At 42.8% G+C, this 26,167-nt stretch overlaps 2 protein-coding genes across 5 annotated transcripts in view; both read left to right on the top strand.

The window, feature by feature from the left end:
• The first annotated feature begins 2,336 nt into the window (after positions 1-2,336).
• Positions 2,337-19,019, top strand: dspa (desmoplakin a). 2 transcript variants are annotated; one of them, XM_073490596.1, is made up of 24 exons: positions 2,337-2,689; positions 3,711-3,795; positions 4,038-4,156; positions 4,416-4,560; positions 6,898-7,023; positions 7,189-7,248; positions 7,353-7,520; positions 7,613-7,717; positions 7,807-7,902; positions 7,989-8,114; positions 8,412-8,564; positions 8,695-8,849; positions 9,067-9,193; positions 9,348-9,534; positions 9,639-9,880; positions 10,143-10,324; positions 10,474-10,612; positions 11,342-11,535; positions 11,675-11,837; positions 12,086-12,169; positions 12,289-12,396; positions 12,631-12,729; positions 12,888-14,702; positions 15,191-19,019. In XM_073490596.1, the coding sequence occupies exons 1-24, from the start codon at positions 2,460-2,462 to the stop codon at positions 18,419-18,421; spliced, it is 8,139 nt and encodes a 2,712-aa protein (XP_073346697.1). In that variant the 5' UTR covers positions 2,337-2,459; the 3' UTR covers positions 18,422-19,019. The 2 variants fall into 2 exon arrangements, with proteins under 2 accessions (XP_073346697.1, XP_073346698.1); XM_073490597.1 differs by having other exon boundaries at positions 2,338-2,689; positions 12,888-13,385.
• Positions 19,020-20,999: 1,980 nt separating this feature from the next.
• LOC141016312 (tensin-3-like) overlaps positions 21,000-26,167 on the top strand; it is a 35,482-nt gene continuing 30,314 nt past the window's right edge. The window contains exons 1-2 of one of the 3 annotated variants that reach the window (XM_073490601.1): positions 21,000-21,180; positions 21,315-21,376. The gene's annotated coding sequence lies outside the window, so the exon portion shown is untranslated. Of the gene's footprint in view, positions 21,377-26,167 lie in introns of all 3 variants that reach the window. The other 2 variants (XM_073490600.1, XM_073490599.1) reach the window with 2 other exon arrangements.

The raw sequence follows: 26,167 nt of genomic DNA, 5'->3' as shown, positions 1-26,167 counted from the left end.
AGGTAGTGTAGTAGCTGTGTGTGTTCAATGGTCTTAGCTCAGGGCGACAACACCAGAGGGCACAATAGGTTTTTATGGCAAAGTCAATCATAAAAGCTGTAAAACTTTATAATGAGACAAGCATGATTTCTTGATCATTTCTGTGGCTATATATTTCATATCTTTCCCTCACTTGGATCATCTGTCTTTGCTGCTTTTCTCACATTATTGTTTTCTCTTCAACCTTTGGGTTAAGCCCACACACTTTTTTTTGAAACATTGCCTCACTCTGACCCCCTGGCATGTCTGACCCTCCCTACTCCCTGTCATTCCCACTCCCTTTCACTTTTCAAAGCTCAGACACGCCTACCTGTGGTGTGCAGAGGAATGTAGAGATAGCAGCGAAGCAAAGACAGAGAGTGTGGGACAGAAAAAATGAATTTGAATGCATACAACGCGACGCAAACTCGGCCGTCAGCCTCAATCAGCGACACAAGACACTGTGCTCTCACTGTGACCTCAAGAATGTTAAACCCCGGATGACAAATTCTTTGCGCAACCACTATCTCTTGGGAACGAAATGTGTTGGCTGCTGTCTTTTAATCACTTTTGTCAACAGGATATATGACTCTATCACTTGCCAGGGTTTAAATGAGTCCACACTCCTCCTGACACTATGACAGAAGGGCTAAAAAGGAGCAAGAAAATGAACTAGAAATTTACTGGCAACTGTAGCCTAAAAGGAAATCCTACCATGTATCATTATAATGTCGGTGTGGATCAGTGAGCCCTACAGGCCCATGTAAATGTCAACAAAATTAGCGTTGTGTTTTATTTTGTCTGCTTGCCAGATGTTAAAGGCATACAAAGCAAGATTTGGCGGTTGCTGTTCATTAACACACCATCCAAGACTCGGCGGTGTTGAGACACATTCCCAGGTTGTCAAATAGGCATACTGATGCTTTGGGTTGGCTAACCACCATCCAACACATCAAAACTAGAAAATAAGAAAGATACAGTCAGAGCGTGGAGGTCTCTGCAGATGCAGGCACCGCCACACACTTAGTGGGTCATATGTTATGACTGAGAGGGATTATTTATAGCATTGATTGTCGACCAGCTTATCATTTATAAACTCACATGCTCTCAAATTTTGAGATCTGCTTCCCATCACTGTTAACTCAGAGGAATTTGCATATTTACAAAATAAAGATTAGCAAGAAAAGTGAAAAAGAGACAGTTAAAGGAGTTCATGTATGGAAAAGTCTGGAAAGTGAATTTAAAAAATGTGTAATACACTAAATATAAAATAAAAATATAAAAGATAAGATGATGAACATGAAGTGTGCATATGAATTGGTGTTTTAAGACGTTTGGGCACATATGCAATAAAAAGAAATACATATTTTTACATATAAATGTAAAGGGATCCTTAAAGAAATGACTAGTGTAAAAAGGGTAGGTGCCAATTAATTAAGCCAAAGCTTCAGCCTCAGCCCTGCCGGGGTGAAGATATCCAGAAACGCTGTTTTCAGTGTTTGTGTGTAGACAGGAGTTTTTTGGCTTGTCTCCTTTGTTTGGCAGGCTTCTGATTGGCCAACATGGCCTTATGATAGAGGTTATATCGCCACCTGTTGCTTTTGACATCGCTTGACAGCAGACAGATATTTTTTTTAAAAATACTGTTAAAAAAAAGCATGTTTAAAAATACCCCTGTATGTGTGGACAAGTTCTTAGTTTAAAGGGGCTCTACGTAACAATCACACATGTTTTAGGCACTTTTTTACCATATGTGAGATTTGAACTTGTGACTCCTCTCGGTGCAAAAAAAACAAACGACAGAAATAAACTTAACTACATTTTTTATGATCCTGCATAGCATACCTTTAAATGAGAAAATAAAAGGCATAATACTGATGTTATTCCAAACACTGTCGACCTATATAAAAATAATCTTCCTACAGTAAATGTAGCTGCACCTTACAATACAAACAACCCAATACAGTTACACAGCTGGTCTCCAATTATAATTCAACACCTCTGACATTGTAAACTGTGTAAAACAAGATGGCAGACAACTTCCTTTATCTACAACAAGACAGGGCTGCTCTCTTCTTTCTTTAACCAAGAATTAAAGAAAGTTGAACACATGCTGTAATTCATGATAATTCATCTGAGCAATCACAGTGATGATTGCGACACAGGTTTTTAAGCAGAATAAAATGACAACTAATCTTCCCACGCAGGCGAGTGAGTGCAGGAGTGTTTCATAAACACAAGCAAGGTGTGGTTTCTCTCTCCAAAAGCAGCCAGCTTCCGTCTATTCACAGCAGTCCCATTATCTGCGCAACAGGAGACGGGGAGGGGAGAGAGCTCTGTCCTCTGTGTGGACAGCAGAGCAGAGCAGAAGAGAGCAGAGCGGACGGCAAAACTTTGACTTTTTTTTTTTTTTAATTCCCAAAAACACAAACCCTACAAACATGAGTATGTACGATTCCAACCAAAGACTGGCTTCCATGGGCCCGAGAAGTAGTTCCCGACCGGATTTGGCGAGTGCGAGTTTTCGAAACGAGGTGTTCGTCGGTGGGAACGGCTTCCAGGACTACCAGGACGGCGGAGGGTACACCCACACCACCTTCACCAGGAGCTCCATGCACGGCGGGGGGCTCGGGACGCTGAAAGTCAGCGGCGGAGGTGGCGGAGGAATGAGGTGAGACGTTCGTGGGCACCTGTTGCTTTTTTTTGAATTAGCCATTTAAACGTAGCCTGTATCAAATGTGACGTAGAGAAAGTTACTACCGGCTACAGGTCTAATAAATAAATAAATAAATAAATAAAAATACAACAACTAGAAATGTATGTGTATTTAGAGGAATATTATCTCCATATGGGAATGTTTTTATGAGGTTTTATTTGCACCATAAATGTGAAAAATGTCATTAAGCAGCTTTCATAAAGGCCACTGAGAAGTTAGCTGGCCCAGTGCATGACTGTGGTTGAGCTATTTGTACATAAAAACTGTTCTGAATGGATCCCCACGTCTATTAGTTGTGTATCCTAGTAACCCTGGTTGTAAATCCAGATCTCTTGCCCAATATATTGAATAACAAAAGAAATACTTGCTCACACCCCTTGAATCCCCTCCCCTCACTGTCATGCATCATGATGTCAGTGTCTAATGTTGTAATAGTTGTGTCTGTGTCAGAGCTTTTCCAGAGAATGTCTTTACAAAAAAGAAGAAGAAAGGATTTCCCAATAAATGCTTTACTCACGAAAAGCAAAGGATTTAATTCAAGTGGAGTTTCAAAGAGAGAAAGTGTAAAGTGACTCTTTGGTGACTCTTTCCCATGCCCTTCTTTTAAAAACACTGAATGAGTGTTGCGTAATACGAGTTTATCATTTATTTCGCAGGATCGTTCCTCATCAGAAACAACGTAGTGCTTTCTTTTCCTTAAAAAAGTTGGATCTGTTATTTTCTGTTTTTGGACTTCTATCAAATCGAATGATCATTTACAAGCATTTGTACAGTTTAGTAACCTGTCAACTTTATTAACAGCATCCATCTCAAAAAATCACCTGTCTGTCAGCTGATGACATGCTTTAATGAACGGTTTAATTTTTCTCAATAATCGAGTTGGATTTTTTAAATTTATTTACGGTGCTTTTGATTTCTTTTTCAGGAGATCTGTTACTTTTTCTGAAAATGTTCTGTTTCTTTCTCTTATGTGTAGTGTGCAGGCTATTCAGCAGAAAGCCATGTACCTGACAGGCCAGTCTCAAGATTACCTGCAGCGAGCAAAGATGATTCTCCACGGTGTAAGTGAAGCACAGTTATAACACTGACCCTAACTGACCTCAAGTGTTTGCTTCCACTTCTTATGGGTGGAACGGGAAGAAAATTGAGTCGGTTTCACAATCATGAAGTTTTCTTGATGATGATGCTGTTTCAGATATTTTTGCGGGATTTTACTTCCTTAAAAAGCAGATAATATCATCAGCACAGTAAAATTCGACAGGTGGCTAAAGATCAGTGTCCGTGCTGTGTGATTTTTTTATAGGGGGGTCCAGCGGCGGAGGCGGATAAGTTCCTGATGATGGCTTCGGAGACCATAGAGCAGATGAAGTTCTATGGCAAAGAGCTGCAGCAAATGCGTGTCCCTAATGACGTCTTCAGAAAGTAAGACAGGATGCAGTGAGTGTGTGTTTGTGTATGTGGTGACTGTGTATACTCATTTAAGTAACCATGCCTACGACTTCAAGATAGTTGGTGTTAAATGATTTGATTTGATTTGAGCAACAATTGATTTCATTTTATAGTTGAACCGAACACCTTCTTCTTATTCATGTGTGTTTGCCCCAGCTTAGCTCTTTCAAGTTGACAAGTGTGCCAATGGAAGATTCACTTAGTATTTTCCCTTTTTTGTTCAAATCCACAGTGTAGAGCAGTTCCAGCACATGCACAGCGGTCTGCAACAGCAATTGCTCGGTGGCATGGGTCAAAGACCGAACAGAGGCAGCGTGGGCTCCCTCGATGGGGGGAGGGCCTTCAATGATGCCATTGGCTGGATTGCTCAACAGAAGGTGAGCATTTCATACTTAAGAGACATTTGAAGGTGTAATATGCAGGATTTTCGTAAGAAGTCGCCTATGGCGCACTAGAAGCGTGGGCGGTGTCTGTATCTGCAGAGTGTTCATGATGCTTCTGGGCGTCGCCTGTTTCTGGAGAAGTCTAATTGATCAAGTCTCATTTCCAGGTTGTCAGATATTGCTACTGTGGGTTGGTGAATCGCCAACCCAACCCAACCCAACCCAAACACACCCAACCCAACCCAACCCAACACGCAGCGGCAATATCTGATGATCTGGAAATGAGTCTTAATAATTAACTGTCTTTCTCCAGAATTGCCGACAACACCTTAAGAAAACAAATGTAGGTTATACTAGAATTTTTATCCCACAATGTGGTAAATGTATGTAGAATCTCAAATGAAATCAAATTTATGTTCAAATAAATGATCTCTGTTCCTTTGTTACTGACAAAACTCCTCCCATGTGTTCAAACAAAAAACTTTATTCATTCGTTTTCTTTTTTATTTACAAATTTACCTGTAATGACTCATTTTCTGCAACTGAGAAAGGATATGTTACCTGCATCACTCTGCTCGTCTGGTGCATTCTGTGACGGCGTCTTTAAAAAAACGTCTTTGTAAAACCCTGTGAATACCTGCACCTGCATGTGTGTGCATGCCCGTGCAGGGGGTGCAGGAAGTGCGCACTGTTTTTTTTGTTTTGTTTTTTTTTGTACAAGAGGGGAGGGAAATGGGAGGAGGAGAAGGAGGGGGAGAATGCACTTACCCTATCACTTATTCTGACCTCCTGTAACCGAAACCACCTGGACACGCTGCCAAAACCTGATCCGTGAGCGAAAGAGGCCAAGAGACTGGAACAAAGAGAGCCATTTGAGAATGAAGACAGGAGAGCGAAAGGGGGAGGCAGCAGGAGATAGCACAGGGGATAGGGAGGCCGATAAAATAAAAAAGACACTGTGTGAGGCAGAAAGAAAAGTAGAAGTAAAGGAGTGTGAAATGTGACACTCGCAACTGAGTCAGTTGTTATGGGACAGGGCAGTTCAGCAGATCTCTAACATGCTCGTGGGAAAACGCCCTTCTACTCTCTACCTCCCCGACCCTCCCACTCAACCAAAAAACACACCCTGTCATTCTGTCACCACTTCAAGCCTCACCCTCTTTATTCCGTCACTCATTTTCCCCCCATGTCATCATATGTAGAAACACATATAACATATTTTTATGTCTTTATGCTTCAGGTATTGCCTTTAAAAAAAACACTCCTGATCTTCACCTGATTACCACATTTGCCATTTTGTACCTCTTGTCTCTAGGCGCTGCTTTTAAGGTCATGCTTTTAGGCCAACAGAACATAACATAGCTTTGTTAACCTTTGCCCTCTTCTCTAGACATTTACACGGCTGTCTCTTCATAGCTTTGTTGTGTGTGTAGCTTCCAGTAACCACGAAGGAACAGGGAGTGGTGAGAGAACAAAGGAAAAGAGAGAGAGAGAAAAAAATGCAAGGACAGATCAGGGATTGGCTGAAGTCGGTGTGCTGGCTAGAGGTCTTATCAAAGCTGAAGCAGCAAACGAGGGGGGGAATAGTTGGGATAGTTTCCTGCTTAACAATGCACCTAGTGCTTATATGCTGACACCTAGAGGACAAAGAGGGGAAGGACATAAAGTTAAGGTTAGGGGGCTTAAAAGCAGTGGGAGAGAAGTTTATCTGCTCAGAGTTAGAATTGTTTTGCCTCAAAGAACAAGGATGGCACGCTGTATAGCTTTCTTATCGTGAAAAAAAAGACCAAAACAATGAGTTGATCTCTCTAAACGTTTTAAAGAGCGTCATTGGCGTAGGGATTCAGATTCTCCCAGCGACTACGCAGTGCTATCGGCGAAGGAAACAGATGTTTACATTGCCAAAGAAAGTGAAGACAACTATAACGCCCCCATATAGGTATATATATGTTTGTATGTGTGTTCTTAGAAATATATGTATATATACAAATAGGTTTAAAATTGCTAGATTTTCAGTTAAAAATATGAATACAAACATGTGAGAACTGTATAGACACTGCAATCTTGGTTAGGATAGTGGATTCCTATTCATTTCGCAGTCCTATAATAAGTTTAACCGACTAGTATTTCCAGTGCCAACTAGTAGGTAGCAACATTTAACCGACCGATTGACTAATGGTGCTTATACCTAATACAGTATATGTTCTTTTATAGACCTTTATATACTATGGTTCCATAAAATATGCAGTTTCCCTTCAATTGAGGTTGATTTGCTTATTGTTACTGTGTTATAGAATTTAAAAGTTAATAAACTGATTCTGCATCTTGCAGCGCATGATCGAGACAGCGCCATGGGGAGACGACTCGGCCACCATAGAAAAGCAAATCATGAGCCACAACAGAACCCACAGCTCTCTCCAGAGGAGCCAGGAAGTAGACCGTGCCAGAGATGAACTGGTAAGTGGTCTCGAAGCGCTTCATGGTTACTCCTTTACCTTGGACTATTTGAGCCTAATGTTTAGTCTTTTTTATATAGTGTTTGTTAAGGAGGATGATCATCTAGGCATCAAACTTCTGCTATTTTGTAATATTGTTTAAAACAAACAAAATCCTTTTTTTCAGAACTCAAAGGGCGACAGGTACAACCTCACCATGCTGGAGCAAGAATGGGACAGCCTGCAGGTAGAGCCACACTCTTTTACAAAAAAGTTTTTGAGCTTCATCACTCTGATCACTCGTGTTCCTTTGGGTATCAAATGTGTAATTGTACGTCCTGTCTGTGTCAGAAAATGTCCCACAACCGCATAAGTCAGCTGCGTGAGCTTCAGAGCATCATCGAGGAGATCTCCCGATCCATCATGTGGGTGAATGAGAGAGAGGAGGAGGAGCTCGTGTTTGACTGGGGAGACAAGAACATCGACAACTATATCCCCAAGAAGCAAGAGGGCTACTCGGTAAACTGAGCTCATCTTTTCTCCGCTAACAATCTTAGTTACATCTCCACAGTCTAGTCGTTTGCATTTCTTACGTTATGCTCTCCTGACAGAGAATGATGAGTGAGCTGGAGGAGAAAGAGAAAGAGCTGAACAAGCTGAAGGTGAAGTCAGATGGACTCCTGAACAGCAACCATCCTGCCTCAGATAAGATTCAAGTACGGTGTCTCATTTATTGTGGGTGTTTAACAACCTAAACCACAAATATTCAGTTGCTTTGTACTGATGAGTCTATGTGGCACCACAGGCCTACATGGACACCTTGCAGACCCAGTGGAGCTGGCTTCTCCAGATCACCAAGTGTATACATACTCATTTGAAGGAGAATGCTGCCTACAGCCAAGTAAGTCCTGCTCTCACCCTAATGCAATTACAGCCCTGCATGTTTTCACATGAACTCTGATTAAAGCTTCTTGCTGCCATCTTCAGTTTTTCAAGGAGGCCAATGAAACCTACTCGAAGCTGCAGAAGGAGCACGAGATTATCCGGACCAAGTTCCCCTGCGACAAGAACACCCCGCTGGATAACCTCACTGAACTCCTGAAAAACCTGGAGGTATGTTTTAAACTCTGTTAAGTCTGGGACATAATTATTTTCTCTTTGTTCTGTTGAGTGACACGGGTGTCGGCAATTTGCATGTCTGGTGAACTGGTTAGGCCAGTTTAGAGTCTAAATGGAGTAGCTCGTATGGCCCAGGGTGCCAGGTGTTACAAATGACAAATGCTTGCATATCAAATCTATTAAGATAAAATACAAAATGCTGGCATCAGTCATTTAAAAATACAAAAAGATAAATAATAGTTGCAGTGCACAGAGGTTCAATTAAAAACACTGATTTTTGCATGCTGACAGAGAGAGAAGGAGCGAATCGTGGAGAATAAGAGGCAGGTCCAAAGTCTGGTCAACAAATCCAAGTCCATCGTCAGGCTGAAGCCTCGCAACCCCGAGGAGAAGAGCAGCAGCCCCGTCATGGTCCAGGCCTTATGTGACTTTAAACAAGACCAGGTGGGATATTAGATCTCTCTCTCTCTCTCACACACACACACACACACACACATACACACAGGCACTGAAGGCTGGTGTGAATTATTACAGCTGTTTTTCAGTGTTTGCTCGGTTCTGTTTTGTGCTTTAGAAAGGAATTTTAAAAGGGAATGAGGGCATCCTGAAGGATAACTCACAGCGCAGCAAGTGGCTCGTGACTGGACCAGGAGGTCTGGACATGTTGATCCCATCTGTGTGTCTGCTGATCCCCCCACCGAACCCGCTCAGCATTGGCCTCGCCACCAAGTAAGAAACACTGACAAACAGTCTTCCTTTGGTCTTGGTAGTATATTTTGTTGACATTGGTTAATAGTTTCTGATAGGTGTTTACAAGCCGAAGAGGCAATATAAAAATAACCATACCATACATGTAATTGATCATGCAGTGTTTGTATATTAGAACAAAGTGAGATACAGTTTCATATATAGTTAATAGTTGTTAATGGCTTGTGCTGTTCCCCAGGAATGAGCAGTATTATGAAGCCATCATGGGCATCTGGAACCAGCTCTACATCAACATCAGGAGTCTCATCTCATGGCAGTATTGCTGCAAAGACCTCAGTTACATCAACTCCCTCACGCTCAGCATGGTAGGAAACCACAGAGATTGCAACAAACTTCAAAGTTTTACTGTTTTCATACCAAGCAAAGCTGGATTTGATTCAGTTTCCATCTGATCTGAAACACTGTCTGCAAGAGTTTGTGTCTTTTAACCAACCCGATCCTCTCTCCGTTGTCTTGCAGCTGTCCAAGATGCGTCCTGAGGAGTACCGCAGCATCATCAAAAGACTTGAGACTCACTACCAGGAGTTCCTGCGTACCAGCCAAGGTTCTGAGATGTTTGGAGAGGAGGAGAAGAAAACTATCCAGGGCCACTTTGATAAAGCCCAGAGCCACTACGACACTCTGATAATCCAGCTGCCTAATTACAGTGAGTGTTAAATGTCTTTATACCTAAATTGTCAGTCCACTAGATTTGTAGAAATTTCTGCTAATTTGTCCACTGTAAATTATTTTCTCCAAACTTTCTACCAGCCATTAAAGGGGGAGAGGGAGGGGTGATGCCTGAACCCCCAAAAAAGGACGGTGTCAAGCCTGTGGGTTGCAAGCCCCCCAAAGTCACAGTGACTTCTACCCTCAGCCTTACCCTACTCAGCAGTCTGCAGGAAATGCGACGCAGGCTGGAGCTTGCCGCGTCCGATCTCACCAGTCATCTGCATGTTCCCCTGGGAGAAAACAGTGTGCACGAGTGCTCAGTGCACATCCAGAGCCTGCAGGTATGTCAGTTCTCATGGATAAAAGTGAGGTTCCAAGGAGTTTACAAGTTAATTTCATAAGGAACCCTTGTTTCATCTCTTACCTGTAGTGCTATTTACTCATGGACAAGCCTCTTGTTCCTACATGAATCTACTCACAAGGTCATTTGATTATCTTGAGCATCTAGATGAATAAATAGCACTACAAGTAAGAGGATAGATATGATTTTTAAAATTTGGGGGTATACTGTTACTTTAACTCATCATTACATATTACATCTAGGATGTGCACCAAGATTTGGACTCCATTCATGATGAGTACCTGCGACTAAGAGAAAAGATTTTAAAGCAGCTGGAAGGGATACCTCGAGACTCCGAGCAAGCCAAGTTCCTCCAATCTGAGCTGGAAATCATCAACTCAAAGCTGGGAGGCCTGCAGGGTCTTTACCCAGCCTACCTTCAAAGGTACATTATTCTTGTCCTTTATCACACAGTGACTGAGTAAATACTGCACAAAATAATCACTGATTGTAGAGTAAAATCACTTTTTTGTCTCATTAAGTGTACTAAAAGGCAGGTGTATTTAATATAATGGCTGCGTGTCTCTTTTACAGACTGTCAGCTCTGAAGGGTTTGCTCCAGAGTCTTCTCCAGGCCGAAGACATCATTAAAGTCCACGAGACCCGGCTCACAGAGAAGGAAACCACCTCTCTGGACCTTAGAGAGGTGGAAGACTACCGCAACACACTGAGGGTTCGAGACACTTTTCATCTTTCGTTTAAACTGCAGTCTCTTGTCTTGCTTGCAAGTTTCAAGTCTGAAAGCAAAAAAAAATGTAAACCAGTTTAGAACAATAATGCTAACAATTGATTGGTAGGACTCACTGAATATCGCTTAGTACTTTTATTCAAGTACTTTACTTGTATACAAATTTGAGGGGCTTTACTTTAGTACTTCCATTTTATGCTACTTTATACTTCTTTGCTCTACGATGCAGAATCAGAGATGTCTTCTCACTCCTCTACATTTATGTGATAGCTAGTTTCAGAATAATATTGCACAGACAAAACATATGTATGTCCTATATCCTACAGGATACACATTAATGCATCAGTAATAATAATAATCCAATATATATTAGTTTGTGTGAGTACTTTTACTTTCTTAATTTTAACTTGTAATAGAATATTACATTTTGCAGTATTGCTATTTTTACTTAAGTAAAAGAAACTGAATACTTATTCTACAAAAAAGTAGCCAATTGCATTTGCTGTTGAAGACCATGTGATTATTTACTTACACAGGTGAAACTTATGGATAAATTAACCAGACAGGAACTTAATTACTTCACTTTTGTACATTAATGCTTCAAATCATATCATGTATATGTCGCCATAGCACCCACCTCTAGATGTAAAAAAGACTTAAATAGTGAATACGGATATAATTTAAATTAATCTTGTATGTGAATCTCTCTTATAGGTAATGAAGAGCGATCTGGAGCAAAAAAGAGACCTGCTGACAGCTTTGGAGTCTGACCTGACTAAAGCAGTGCACTGCAATGGGCAAATCTCTGACTCCTTCCACAAGTGTGATGTGGACTTGTCCAAATACTCGGACCTGGTGGGTCAGATGTCTGACCGCTGGCGCCGCATCCAAAGCCAGATAGATAGCAGGTAGGATAGTCTGTGCACTTACACGTGTCTCTTCAATCGCTTTGCATATTTTTCCATAACCGGTATTACTCATTTCCAGCAACAACACTAAAAACAATCCCCTCATCCCTTCCTCTTTCTCCCACACTTTCCTCCTCAGAATGTGGGACTTGGAGAAGCAGGAGAAACAGCTGAGACATTATCAGCAGAGCAGCACTTCCCTGGAACAGTGGATAGACAATGCCAGGAAGCGCCAGGACAACCTTCAGACGGCTAAGCTCAGTGATATCCAGACTCTAATGGATCACCTCAACCAGCAGAAGGCACGTCTTCCATTGTTTACATCAACATATTATAATCAGTAATAATGTTTTAACTGAACTGGTAAGGATTTTGGATTGGACATATCCACCATTGACACTTTAATTGAGATGCTGACAGCCGTGAGCATTGGAGTGGGTGTGTGTTTTGTTGAATAACCACCTATAATAATGCCATTAAAATGTTGTTTAATAAAGTAATGGATGTCTTGAATCAGTGAATTTAATGGCTACTTTTGCTGACCGCACAGGCACTTCACACTGAAATTAAAGGAAAGAAGGAGAAAGTAGAGGATGTGCATAAAAACGCAGACAACTGTGCCGCCTCCATAAAGGTAGGTAGTCAATGTACACTGTTTTCATTCATTATGAAACCTTTTTGTACAAATAACCAAGTTGATGAGCATGAGGAACTACAGTTCACAACAGTCCATGTTGTGTCGTGTGTTCTCAGGACTACGAGCTGCAGCTGGCTTCCTACAGTTCAGGCCTGGAAACTCTGCTTAATATTCCCATCAAGAGAACAATGCTCCAGTCCCCCGCTTCTGTGGTCAGACAAGAGGTATGAGTACTATCTCTCCACTGAGTCACACTAAACCTATTTTCAGTTAGATATGATTAATGCGGCCAGGTATTCATTATCTTCTGTTTGATCAACCTTCATAAAATCATTGCAAGTTCCATATTTCCATATTGTATTTCAAGCTCATGTAACTAATTTAAAGGTTAATCCCTTAATTGCATGTGTCATTTAAAGACCTTACTCAATATTCATCCTCTTTTTTTACTCCATCAGGCGGCTGACCTCCAGTCCCGCTACATAGAGCTACTTACCCGCTCTGGTGACTACTACAAGTTCCTCGGGGAGCTGCTGAAGAACATGGAAGAGCTAAAGGTAGGTATCCGGTTTTTATGATGCCGTTTAAGACTTTGTTTCTGTAAGTAAATAATATTGTGTTGGAAAATAAATAGTATGATAAATGAGCTAATAGGTTTGTTTAACAATATTAAATGACTGAGGCTGTTTTCTGTTTTTGTCATTGCTCTCTTCAGATAAGGAACACCAAGATTGAACTGCTGGAGGAGGAACTGAGGCGTCTGAAGGAAGAAATCAGGGATAGTAATCTGAAAAACAAGTCTCTGGAGGATGAATCTGCCCGTCTCAAACTGGAGCTCTCTCAATTAAAAGAACAGCTCCTTTCTATGAAGGAAGAGACATGTATAAGTGTAAAGCAAGTTACTGTTGCCAGGGAGAACCTGGACAGCACACAAACCAAGCTTCAAGATCTCAATGACGATCTTACGCGCATTAGATACCAGCTGGATGAAGAAAAGAGGAAAAGAAGGTTGGCAGAGGAACGCTACAACAGCCAGCAAGAAGAGTATGAGGCGGCTGTTCGCCGCAGACAGAAAGAACTGGAAGAACTCAACTGGATCAAGATTGACCTGGAAAAGTCTGTGAATGACAAAGAACGTGACCTGGAGAGGATGAAGATCCTGCTAGAGGAGGAAGCGACACGTCGACGAAATGCTGAATCCGATATCTCAAAGGTAAGAACACAGTGTACCCAGGAGATTAATCAACTTAAGCAGACATATGAAGCAGAGATCCACATCACCAAGACCACGATCCTGAAAACCTCACAACAGAAAGAAGAGGACACAGCTGAACTGAGACTGCAAGTTGACAGACTGACTGCTGAGAAGAGAGATATTGAAGAGGAGCTGAGAAGACTGAGGCAGTCCATTTCTCACACAGAAGAGCAGAGAAACAGGGCAGAGCAGGAGGTTAGCCAGCAGAGGGCGTCAGTGACAAAAGAGACAAGGTTGCGCAGTGAGTTAGAGGTTCAGCTGAGAACACTTGAGCAGCAGAGACAAGATGATGAGCTCAAACTAAAGAATGCCACCAAAAACAATCAGGAAAAGACCAGGCAGATCAGCACACTAACATTTAATCTCGAGGAGGAGAGCAAGAAGAGGAGATCTCTGGAGTTGGAAGTCGGTCACCTGAAGCAGCTTGAGGCAGAGCTGAAGTCAAAGAACACCTCTTATCTGGAGGCAATTAACAAGCTTAAAATGTCTGAGCAGGAGATCCACATCACCCGGGTAGAACTGGAGAAGCAGACCTCTGAGAAAACCAAGGTTGAGCAGGATTCTTCCAGGCTGCACAGCCGCATCCGGGAGCTTCAGTGCTCTCTGAAGGGGATGGAAGCTGAGTTGGAGAAGCAAAAGAAAGCAACCCAGGAGGAGTTCACACGTAGAAAGAGAATGGATGCAGAGTTGGAGAGGATGACACATACTTGCAGACAGCACACGACCACAATTAACACACTGAAATCTGTCCAGTTAGAGGTTTCCACCACTGAAAGGAAGCATGAGCAGGACCTCAGTGCCCTCCAGGAGGCTCTGGACAAGAGCCTGAGGGAGCATAAAGTCACCAAGCAGGAACTGGCATCTGTCACAGCAGAGCTGAGGGCACTCAAGCAGAAGCTCCAGCAGGAACAGGCTAAAATCTTTGAGCTCAACCAACGTAATGAGAACCTGTACAAGACCATCGAGGAGAAGAGCCGCCTGCTTAACGAACACACTACAGAGATTGAAAAGCTGAAGACTCTTACGCAGAACCTGACGAAGGAGAGGTTGAGGTTGGAGGAGGAGCTGAGGGCAGTTAGACAGGAGAGGGATAACCTGAAGCTTAGCAAGAGCGCTGTTGATGAAGAAAGTGCCACTCAGATCTCAGCCTTGCATGTCCAGCTTCAGACTAGCAGCAAGAGGGCCGCGGAGCTCGAGGCTCTCATCAGCAACCTGACCAAGGAGAGAGAAAAGCTTAAAGTGGAAATAGACATATTCCAAAAGCAATCGATTGAGGTATTTTTGATTGCCCCAAAGGATCATCTCTACATACATCAACTAATTATTTCTTGCTTTTGCATGATTGCTTGTAGGTGCATCACGACTGATTTGTGTTTGCTGAGTTGTCGCATGAAATCATTTACTTACAAATGCTCTTGCTTAGAAATGCACGTTGTTCACCCTTTTACTTTGCACATTATGAGAATGATTTTAACTCATATGATGATAACAATGAATCACTGCATACTAACTGATGTCATAAATACACACCTCTTTACATATGTGCATTATCATTATTATTATTATTATGGTTTAACCAAGTGATTGTCATTTCTAAAAGACATTCAGTTCAATTTTATTGATTATTATTATTTATTATTGTTGATAAGGAGAGCCATGTGTTCTCCTGTTAATGATTTATTAATTTGAATTGTGGTTACTTGCTCTGTGCATGACTTATTGCCATTTCAGACGTGACAATGTGTTTTCTTATCTCTCCCCAGACATCCATGACAGTGCATGAGTCCCAAAGCAAGTACAATGAGCTGCTGATGGACAGGGACAGTTTGCTATCCAGGCTTAAACTGCTGGAGCAGGACAAGACCCGTTATCAGCGCGTAGAAGAGGAGCTCACCCGCATCAAGCTCACGCTAGAGACTGAGCTCCGCAACAAACAGAGGCTGCAGGATGAGAAAGATTCCATCCACAAGGAGTTCACCTACATGAAGAGCCAGTATGAGCACAAAGACAGCAAGATTAGGCAGTGTGAATCAGACAGAGACAAGGCAGAACGAGAGAGGCTCTCCCTGAAGAGTGAGATCGAGAGGCTCATGAGAGAGCTAAAGAGTGTAGAGGAGAGGTACAAGAACCGTCTGTCGATCTCTGAAAAGGAGGCATCAGACCTGGCTCACAGGAGAGACGCCCTTGAGAGAGAGATAGAGAGGCTGCGGCAGAAACCCAGCACTTTCAACAGGTATACCCAGACAGATGAAAAGGTCCCAACAATCGATCCATCCAAGTTGGTATTTGACGGGGTGCGCCGTAAAGTCACAGCCCACCAGCTTTGTGACTGTGGTATAATCAGTAAAGCCACTCTTGACCAGCTCCTGAAGGGAAAAAAGACAGTGGATGAGGTAGCTGCAGACATCCAGCTTAGTCTAAAGGGCACTGGCGTCATTGCTGGCATGACATCTAGTCAAGTTAAAATGCCATTCACTGAAGCCAAAAACAAGAAGCTCCTCAGCCCAGAGAGCGCCCTCATGCTCCTGGAAGCTCAAGCAGCAACAGGCTACATAATTGACCCCGCATATAATGAGAAGATGCCTGTGGATACTGCCTGCTCAAGAGGGATCGTAGACACAGAGGACAGAGACACCTTGGTCACAGCTGAAGCAGCTAGCACAGGCTTCCGAGATCCATACACTGGCAAAGTGTTATCTGTGGGTCAGGCTTGCAAAAAGGGCCTCGTAGACAAAGACACAGCCGTCCGCTTGCTCCAGGCTCAGGAGTCTGTTGGAGGCATATTGGACCCAGTTCTGAGTGTGTTCCTTCCAAAAGATCAGGCATTGGATCGCAATCTTATTGATGAGGACCTCTACAGGGCTTTGAACAAAAAACCCACCTGCTACCTAGATCCAGCGACAGGAGAGAAGACAGGCTATAATGACCTTAGGAAGAAGTGTACAGTAGAACCAGTAGCTGGCTTGCTTCTGCTCCGTGCTACAGAAAAACCCATTAAAAACATCACAGTTCAGGGTATACGTAGTGAAGTCTCTCTCACAGAACTTATCAATTCTGGACTGCTGGATGAAACTGATTTGCAGAAGTACAAGGATGGCACGCTGACCAGCAGTGAAATTCAAGACAAGCTAAAGTCCTATCTCCATGGCAGTACTTGCATTGCAGGGATCTATGAGGAGGCCTCTGACCGAATACTTCCTTTCTATCAGGCAATGAAGGAAGGGCTGCTCATGAGAGGAACCACCCTGGAGCTTCTTGAGGCCCAAGCTGCCTCAGGCTTCATTGTTGATCCAGTCAACAATATCTTCTTAACAGTTGAAGACGCCGTAAAGAGAGGCCTGGTAGGAAAAGAGTTTAAGGCCAAGCTGTTGTCTGCAGAGAAGGCAGTAACTGGATACACTGACCCAAACACAGGAAACACAATCTCCCTCTTCCAGGCTATTGCGAAAGATCTTATTGAGAAAGGTCATGGAATCCGTCTTCTTGAGGCCCAGATTGCTAGTGGTGGGATTATTGACCCCAAACAGAGCCACCGTATTGATGTTGCTGTAGCCTATGAAAGGGGATATTTTGGTAAAGAGATGAATGAGATCCTAACTTACGAGGGAGATGACACTAAGGGATTCTTTGACCCTAATACTAAGGAGAACCTGACATATCTTCAGCTGAAGGACAGGTGCATCACAGATCGCAAAACAAGTCTTATACTCCTGCCACTCAGAGACAAGAAGAAGCCCGTGAAGTCACAGGAGAGCCGTACCAATGTCCTTCGCAAGAGGCGGGTCGTGATCGTTGACCCAGACACTGGGCTGGAGATGTCAGTGAGGGAAGCTTACCACCGGGAGCTCATTGATTATGACACTTTCCTGGACTTGTCTGAGCAGGAGTGCGAGTGGGAGGAAATAACTATCAAGGGGTCTGATGGCTCTGCACGTTTGGTGATAGTGGACAGGAAAACAGGAACCCAGTATGACGTCAAGGACTGCCTGGAGCGGGGTATCATTGACCAGAGCGCTTTGGATCAGTATCGTGCTGGAAAGCTTTCTTTGACCCATTTTGCCGACCAAATTACCGAAAGAACCAGCAGCACCGAGATGACCATTGCAGCCAGCAATGTTGATGACATGGTCACCTGCAGCAGCCCCACCCAGCTCACACCATCTTCTCCCACTGTCCGTAAACGCTTCAGCAGTATTTCTATCACCGTTTCTCCCCCTGACATGTTCGATGACCATAGCCCTGTGGGGGCAATCTTCGACACAGAGACCTTGGAGAAAATAACCATTCCTGAAGCTCAACGAAGAGGCATAGTTGACACTCTTACTGCACAAAGGCTACTGGAGGCCCAGGCATGCACAGGTGGTATTATCAACCCTGCCACTGGTGAGAGACTGTCGCTGCAGGATGCTGTCCATCAGAGCATCATTGATGAAAGCATGGCCACCAAGCTGAAACCTGCCCAGAAAGCCTTTGTTGGTTTTGAGGATGTGAAGACTAAAAGAAGGATGTCTGCAGCAGAGGCAGTGAAGGAGGCATGGTTGCCTTACGATGCTGGCTATAGATTTTTGGCGTTTCAGTACCTGACAGGAGGCCTGGTAGAGCCTGGCGCTGCACGTCGCATCACCATCGAAGAGGCGATCCGCAGAGGCTGGCTAGATGGCCAGGGGGCCCAAAAGCTTCAGGATACGCGGAACCACCAGAAGTTTCTGACCTGTCCCAAGACAAAACTAAAGATCTCCTACAAGGAAGCCATGGACAGCTGCATGGTGGAGGAAAGCAATGGTATGAAGATGCTGCAGGCCTCCTCAATTTCCTCCAAGGGAATCAGCAGCCCTTACAATGTCTCTAACCCAGGATCTCGCTCTGGGTCCAGGGCTGGCTCCCTTGCCGGCTCAAGGAATGGATCTCGCAGAGGCAGTGTGGATTACTCCTCTAATTACAGCTACAGCTTCTCTTCCAGCTCTGCTACCTATAGCTCCAGCACTCAATCTTAAAACGCAGCATCGAAAAATAATGAAACAAGACTAGTTATCACCAGCAGTTCCTATGCAGTTTGCTTTTCTAAATGTTTTTCCTGCTACCTATGAGATTTTGGGAAGTTTGTTTGAATACTGAATCTAATTTTACAATCATTTACATATATACAAAAGTAATACACAAGTGTTTGGATTGTTTGCAGTTTTTGGTGATTTGGTGCTTGAATATTAATGAATTTAATGCTGAGTATAATTAATGCTCTTATGCTAATGCATAAATATTGAATGAATATATTTGTCATAGCAATTTCAATATAAGGCTTTTGTAGATTTTAACAAATATGCTTGTTGAGCACAGTTTTACCATGCAGATTTATTTTATTTTTTGTAGTAGTAGTTTTTTGCAGCTTGACTTGTGTATGTTTTCTTTAATTTTTTGCAAAAAAAAAAAATATATATATATATATATATATGTACAAGATTGTTGTCTGTGGAAAATGCTTTTGGTTTGGATTGAAATACTGACATGACAAAATAATGATTAACCATGAAAAATTCCCTCCACTACGATGTTATTCTCAAGTGATTAAAAATAAAGTTGTCATGGCAATTTTGATTCACTCATTCATTCATTTACTAGCTGGGTATCTGTACTGTGCATTAAACACTGAAACTGTATGAGCAGAGGCTTTAGTATGTCTGTGTGTCAAGAGCAGTATCCATTTTTACCTACGGATGGCGCTAATGCTTAAACATGCCTTTCTATCCTAGTAGTCCTTTAGTTTTATTCATTTTCATGACCGAATAAACAAACTGACCTCAAGGGACAACTTACAAATACATTTCTTAGTTTGAATTGCTTCTCCAAAACTACATAGTGCCTCTTTAATAATTCATGAATTCTATCAAAGTTTTTTGGCAATCAAAAGTTCAGGTCCTTAGATAAATAATAATTAATAGATACATTTTTTCTCAACATTTGATTTTCTAGAGGGATCCCTGTTATAAAAAATTTGGGTCAGTGTTTAATTTTCTACCCAAGGTTAGTTTTATTTCCTTTTTACCCTCGCAGTACCCCCACAATATAAAGATAATTTACTTTTACTTGTACTTGTGATACTCAAGTACATTTACTGCAAGAAAATTACTGTTGGTACTTAAGTACATTTAACATTAGACCCTATTAGATTTTTACTCAAGTACTGTTCATATGGGTGATTTTTACCTTTGCCAAAGTAATATTTTAGCATATCTTTACTCAAGTATGACTTCTAGCTGGCTACTTTTTTACCCTACCCTATACTCTGAATATACACCCAAAAGAGAGAGACTATTACTGCACAGAGAATGCTGCATCAAAGCCAAAGTACTGAATTTTTAAATTCATTTATCGGCAATTGGACACAAAAACACAGATACGGATAATCGGAAAGATGCTGAATATTGGTAAAAACAATCAGCTAGGCCGATAACTGGTCTTTCCTTACTATGTAGGCTACCGTTAAAACAGTGAAACAAACTTAAATAGGCTATTTATAGAGAATTTTACACATAAAAACCTAAAGATAAAGGTCATTAAAAACCTTTGAGAGAAATGTGTGATTTTTGGCTGACAAATATACATAAAAAGCCTCCATAAAACTTTAAAAACATATCTGACTGCCATTGAAAACTTCAAAAATCAGAAATTGGTGAACATTATTAGGTTATTTAGAAGTTTCAAATTGACTCCAGTTGTTTAGCAGACCTCGAAAGTTTGTTGTTGTTGTTCTTCTGTGTTACTCTTTCCTTTTCTTGGGTTTTATAATACATTGCGCGATCAAATTTATTCATGGTATTTTTATTTTGTTAGAATTTGGAAAAAAATGTATTATACTGTGAAATACTGCAGCTTTTATTGTGAAAAGCTCTCTGGAACATGTATCACAAGTCATAAATTGGAAGTTTTTCAATAAAGTTAAAGGTGCACTATGTAGTTTGAGGAAGACATTTTAATCATTGACTGATATAAGTATACTTATACACAATTTCATTCTGTTTTACTTTGTTTACATGTGGCGGACCCTGCCACCTTTCTAGCTTCAAACCTTATTTTCCTCTGAGAACAGCTTGTTTATTCACTTATGGAAAGAAACAAACATTTCTGGGTTTGTATTATGACCTCATTAATATTGTAAATATAAAAATTCTGGGTTTGAATCTCTTCTCTAAAACTACACATTGCCCCTTTAAGAGTAAAAACATACAGCCTATGCAGAAACCTCAAATAATTTAGTCTGCGCGCCTTTTTTCTGCGCCTGTCGGTATCAACTTGCAGAATTACACTTTGACACAAAAAGCTGATTGTATTCCTGCAAACTTCGTCATTGTCTTTAGATGTGTAGAGGTTTCTTGTTGGAGGGGGGCTGGCTGGAGGAAGTCTCCGTCTGCGTGTGAGGGGTGCGGGTGAGAACAAACGGAGAGAGAGGCAGAGGGAGGAGGAGGAGGCCACGGACAGGGGGAGGTAGGGTGGAAGGGGGAGGGAACAAGGGGGAGACAGCCCTAGCGGCGCAGTGGGAGGACTATCCCCATGCCAGGACTTGTGGCGGCTGCAGCGGCAGCCTGGACTGGAGGAAGTGCGCTGTGGTGGGGGGGCTGAGCAGCAACAGGAGCAAGCGGCACGTCTGGATCCGAGCACAGACTTCCATTTTTATCACCGACAGACATCCACAGATAAGAGCCGAGGAGGAGAGCACCGGGTCCAGCTGGGACATTAAAAAAAAAAAAAGCACAAAAAAGTGAGCTCGGCTGCAGATTCCAGCAGAGGAAAAGAAAAAAAAAAAAAAATGAGCCTCTCAGCCTGCATGAAGCCTGTGTGACGGGCTGAGGGCTCTGTGAGCAGGACTTTAAACCACTCTTCCTCTTTCAGCAGCTCTGACTGACAAAGAGAAACAGAAGAGGAGACAGAGAGGAGATCCAGAGCAGTTTGAAAAGGTAAGTCTGAACTTTTCCACCGTCAATCATTAGCAAAGGGAGGGTTTAAAAAAAAAAAAAAAAAAGAAAGTCGGGCTGGTCAGTGCTTAAAAAAACCCCCAAAAAGCAGGATTAGAGCTCCACACACTGCAGCACCTCACAGAGAGGTTTTCTCTTCTCTTCAGCCCTTTGCTCAGTCACATCTCATTGAGTTTGCTCATTTATTCAAAGAGCAAAACAGGCCACTGCTCTCTTTATTTACTTTGGCTCTGAGTCCTGTGTGTGTGTGCGTGTGTGTGTGTGTTTGTCCTCCAGCTCTACCAGCAGCACTCTGGAGACAGAGAAGGGAGTCATTCAAACTGAGCAAGCACTGATCTTGTGTTTCTTTTTTCATGTGAAAGAGTATTTATTTACAGCCCCTCGACTCGAGCTCCCTAAAGCTCGACTTGACCTCTCTGAGTCGTTTTTTTTTAGCTTTTTAGACGAATTGTGTTCTGCAGCGGCTATAATTTGGGGGTTCCTGTGCTGTCGGGTGCACTGGAGACCTTTTTTATAATGTGAAACATATGGGGGCCATTCTTGTGGAAGACTTCTTCGTAGAGCTCCTCGAGAAACGAGTCTTTTCCGTCCTTTGTCGACTGTTTGGACTCGTCTCTGTCGGTGGAGGAATGATGGAGACGATCAGAACAGGAGACTTTTTTTTCTTTGCGCTACAGCTGCTGCGTGGTATTTGCGGCCTTAGGGCTATGTTTCTCAGGCAGCCATTGTTGATGACATGTACAAACGTCCTTACATCACAGCAGCTCCTCTTCTTCACCCGAGTCTTATCAGTCCCTCCCTTTCCTTGCTTGGAAATGAGACACACACCTGCATTTACACCCGCCCGCGCACCTTCCTTCCTTCCAAGCAACATAAACCATGCAGGTTGTTCCGAACAGTTTGCAGCCTAAACTCTTTCAAGATTAGCTTTAATTACAGACCCGGAGAGGCAGGAGAAACATTTTTTTGAACTGGCAATTACAGCTTTTGTTGGTGGTTCTATTTTGAGGTCAGAGTCGTATGAACAATATCTGCCCCTCAAGGCGAAAGAAAACCCAAAGTGTCAGTTTTTTTCCTCGCTGATAACAGCCGGCAATTACAAAAGGACTGGAGGAGCGGCTGATGAATGAGGCATCCTGATAGTGTGGTTTGGACAGGTGGGTTGGCAGAGGGCTGGGGTTGTGTACTGTAAGCAGAACACTGTGATCTAACCCTGGGAGGAACAGCATGGGACTGAGCACTGGGGCATTTTCACTTTGTCACAGCGGTGCCACGGCCACTTGGCTGACATGTGTAAGCCATTAAACGAGAGAGAGACGGAGAACCTGGAGAAAGGAACGAGAACGAAAGCAATAAAGGGGGGAAAGAATGGCGAAACAGAGAGATGGAGGGAACGAGAGAGCGAGAGTGGGAACGTAATCCATTTTGGAACGCATTCCACTATGACCTTGGGATAGAAAACGGTAATTAGGGAGTACTTTTAGGAGCCTTATGGGTGCACAGATTTGCTCCGAGCCAGGGCTGTCATTTTTATCCCCCTTTCGAAATATCCCATAAAAACGTGGGACAAATACACGTTAGAGTTCCAGAGTTACTGAATAAACTTGCTAAAAATACCAAGCTTCCCCCCTCCTGTGGGTTTGATTTGTTCAATAGTTCTCATAGTTTCTGTTTATTTCAGTTCTTCGGCAGTGAAAGGGTGTCGAAAGCCACAGCGTAAACATATAGGGCCCCTGACAGGAAAGGGCCAGAACAAACTGTGGCCTTGTCCCTCTCTCCGTGGCCCTTCAGCCAGCCTGTTATGTCACTGTGGACATGTTATCCCGCAGTATGAGGCGCACGCTCGTGCCAAGTATGAATACAGGGCGGTTTGGAACAGTGAAGCTGATGGTATCAAAGTTATTAGGTGGCTATTAGATGTGAATGCTAAATACCGACTGGGAGCTGCAGCCAGAGGGCAAGAAACAAATCGGTTCTGGTTGACCACTCCTGTCATCTGATGGAGCTGTAAACAGGCATGAATAGTTCTTTTCATGAGCCGGGCAAACAAAGAAAAGAAGCTAATGGGGAAAAATTGTAGCTAAATTTAGTAAAAATGTGTATAGTAAACAGTGAAACAGTCCAGCAGTCCCCCCCCCCCCGTGCAGGCAGCCAGACTTCCTGAAGCATTTATGGCACTTTAGGTGTTACTCAGGTTTGCAGACAAACAGCTCAGGAGATCATGAATCTGTCCAGAGTCTCCCGGAGAGACAGCGGTGTGATGTATGTGTAGCTGCTTTTTCCATAGGTGCAGAACAGAGCCAGTTCCTACATGCTGGGCTGAATGAGCTTTATCGCCCCACTTTGAGCTCTAACCGGAGCTGCAGCGGCAGCTCTGCAGTCTGCACCAGAGAAGAGTTTGTGTTGATTTGCAACAGGGGGGTTTGGTGCTTTTTGGAAAAGCGTTCATATCATTTTTTTTTTTCATTTCAGACACATTATTTCAGTTTTAATGGACCTAGAATAATATTTAAGCTGTCACAAAATGGAGGCTGTTGCCACAACACGTCAATCATAAAGTCGACGCCAGAGCCAACAGAAGCAATTCAGTTTGATTTCAGAGCGCGTTGGGGGGAAGGGACGCCTTGATTGCTTTCATATGTGTGCGGATGTAATGGTTGTGGACATTTAAGTTTAATTGATTTGAATTATATTAGATTTAAGTTAGGTGGTTGCAGCTTCTCCAATATAAGGATTTTTTGGGGACTTTTGGCGCTTTGATGGTAACTTTTGGTGAGAATTTGTCATTATTTTTTATAGGGAAGAGAAATAGGGCCACTGTTAACAAAAAAAGGAAGAGTTCTGACTTTGTTTTTCACAATTCTTCTGTGAAATTCTGACTTAAATCTGTATTTGAGTGCCAACTTGTCAAAAAGGGACTCTTTGGGATTGTAGGACGGGTCGGCCGCCATCCCAAAGCATCAGTTTTTGAGGAGTTGGGAACCCAGAGTGAACAGAAAACACCTTTTATACCCACAATTCTGAGATATAAGTCAAAATTCTGAAAAAAACAGTGGCCCTAATCCTCTTCCGTATTTCTGACATTCTCTTGGACTAAACATTGAATACATAAAGGATTCGATGCATTGATTGATAACAGAAATAAAAGTTGCAGCTGATTAAAGCTAAACTTCTTTCTTTCATTACCGCAGCGCTCGTACCCCCGTCTCATCACTGACGCTGTCTTTCACCTTACAAATATGTAAAAGCAATCTGCAGGATGATGGCCACTCTGCGATCGCTAATGGAAAACGCAGTCAGGGAGTCTGTAGACATGTAGCAACCAGCTTAATCACATACAAACAAACTTTCGCGTAAATGGATTTCGGCTGCTGTGGCTCAACCCCTGGCAGACGATTTGCGACAGACAAGCGTGCAAGGTTTTTGCCAACTGTTGTCACCACAGTCGACTCAAAAATGAAAACAACTATGAGGTCACTGTTCACATGATTAGGCCGTGATTAAACCCTTAGGGCCTGACGAACTCGTGGTGGCTCTGAGACAGTTTATGTCCGACTACACGATGCCGTCTGCTTTCATCTTGTGCTTCACCTGCTCGTACAAAATGGAAGATTCCATACGGTGCGGTCCAGGTGGAGGGTGTGGCTCCAGAAATAGAAACGGGCTTCATCCCAGCGCTTTGATATGCCTTCCCACTCTTATCTTCCCTGCATTTCTTTTACTCGTGAATGTAATGTTTAATCATTCGCAGCGTTGTTCTGGATAACTGAATGAAAGGCATTTGGAGCCGGTCCCAAGTGATGGTCATGCATGTGTGAACGTGGCTGACAGCACCCACGCAGCCTAGTCAAGCTCTTACCTGCAGGGGTTGGAGCTGGGGGAGCCAGACACACCCTAATCCCCCAACATCCTGACCTTAGCAAACCTGTCGCAGCTTGCCCACAGCAGACCTGGCAACCCGTTTTTTCTCCAGTCTCTCCTCGCCTTCCCCGCCGCTCTACCAGCCTTTGCTCTCACAGTGCCATGGGTGGGCTCGGGATTTGAGTTCCTTGGCACTGCTTATTCTGCCTTTGTGAGCTAATGCTGCGCCTCAAACCAGGAACAAAAGCAGTCAGTGCAAATTAAAGACCAATTATCTTTAGTGCGTGCTGGGGCAAGTCGCTCATGTTAGCTTGAATGATGAGTGGGAGAAGTGAGTTGTAGGAAAAAGGATGTTGGGTGCTGCAGTGTTTTGCATGAATGATTCATGTGACATTAATAAGCGTCAGGTCGATGTTTAGAAGGATTAGGATTTATGGATGGGATTTATATTATAATGTGATATATTATATATATGTTATCTATATGGCTTTTATTTGAATTGGTTGGAACATTTATATCTTATCTGTTTCGTTACCTTGAAATCAGTTATTTGATAATTTAACTTTTTTATAATTATGCTTATTTGCTGTATTGCTGAGAATTAGATGAGAATATGATATCATTGTCATGTATGTTCGTTAAATATGAAGCCAACGCCAACAGCTGGTTAGCCTAGCTTAGCATAACAATTGGAAATGCAGAAACAGCTAGGCTTGATCTGTCCAAAGGTAACTGGAAACATAACACCACCACCCCCCCCCCCCCCCCCCCCCCCCCCCGTAAAATTTGTTGTTTTTACGCTTTGGTTTTTGTATTTAACATGTGAAACATTTTGTGTTAAATTAGTGCTTTAGATATGCTTGTTGGAAGATTTTGTTACCTTTGGTCAGAGCAAGGCTAGCTGTTCCGCCA

The sequence above is a fragment of the Pagrus major genome, chromosome 21 (assembly GCF_040436345.1).
Source record: "Pagrus major chromosome 21, Pma_NU_1.0".
NCBI lineage: Eukaryota > Metazoa > Chordata > Actinopteri > Spariformes > Sparidae > Pagrus > Pagrus major.
The sequence above is the reverse complement of the archived record's forward strand: the minus strand, read 5'-3'. Positions and strand labels throughout refer to the sequence as shown.

Bases quoted from the DNA above. Each gene is read 5' to 3' on its own strand.
- dspa (XM_073490596.1), top strand. From the start codon at position 2,460: ATGAGTATGTACGATTCCAACCAAAGACTGGCTTCCATGGGCCCGAGA. The intron at 4,561-6,897 runs GTGAGCATTTCA...TGCATCTTGCAG, and splicing joins GCTGGATTGCTCAACAGAAG to CGCATGATCGAGACAGCGCC. The intron at 7,521-7,612 runs GTAAACTGAGCT...CTCTCCTGACAG, and splicing joins AGAAGCAAGAGGGCTACTCG to AGAATGATGAGTGAGCTGGA.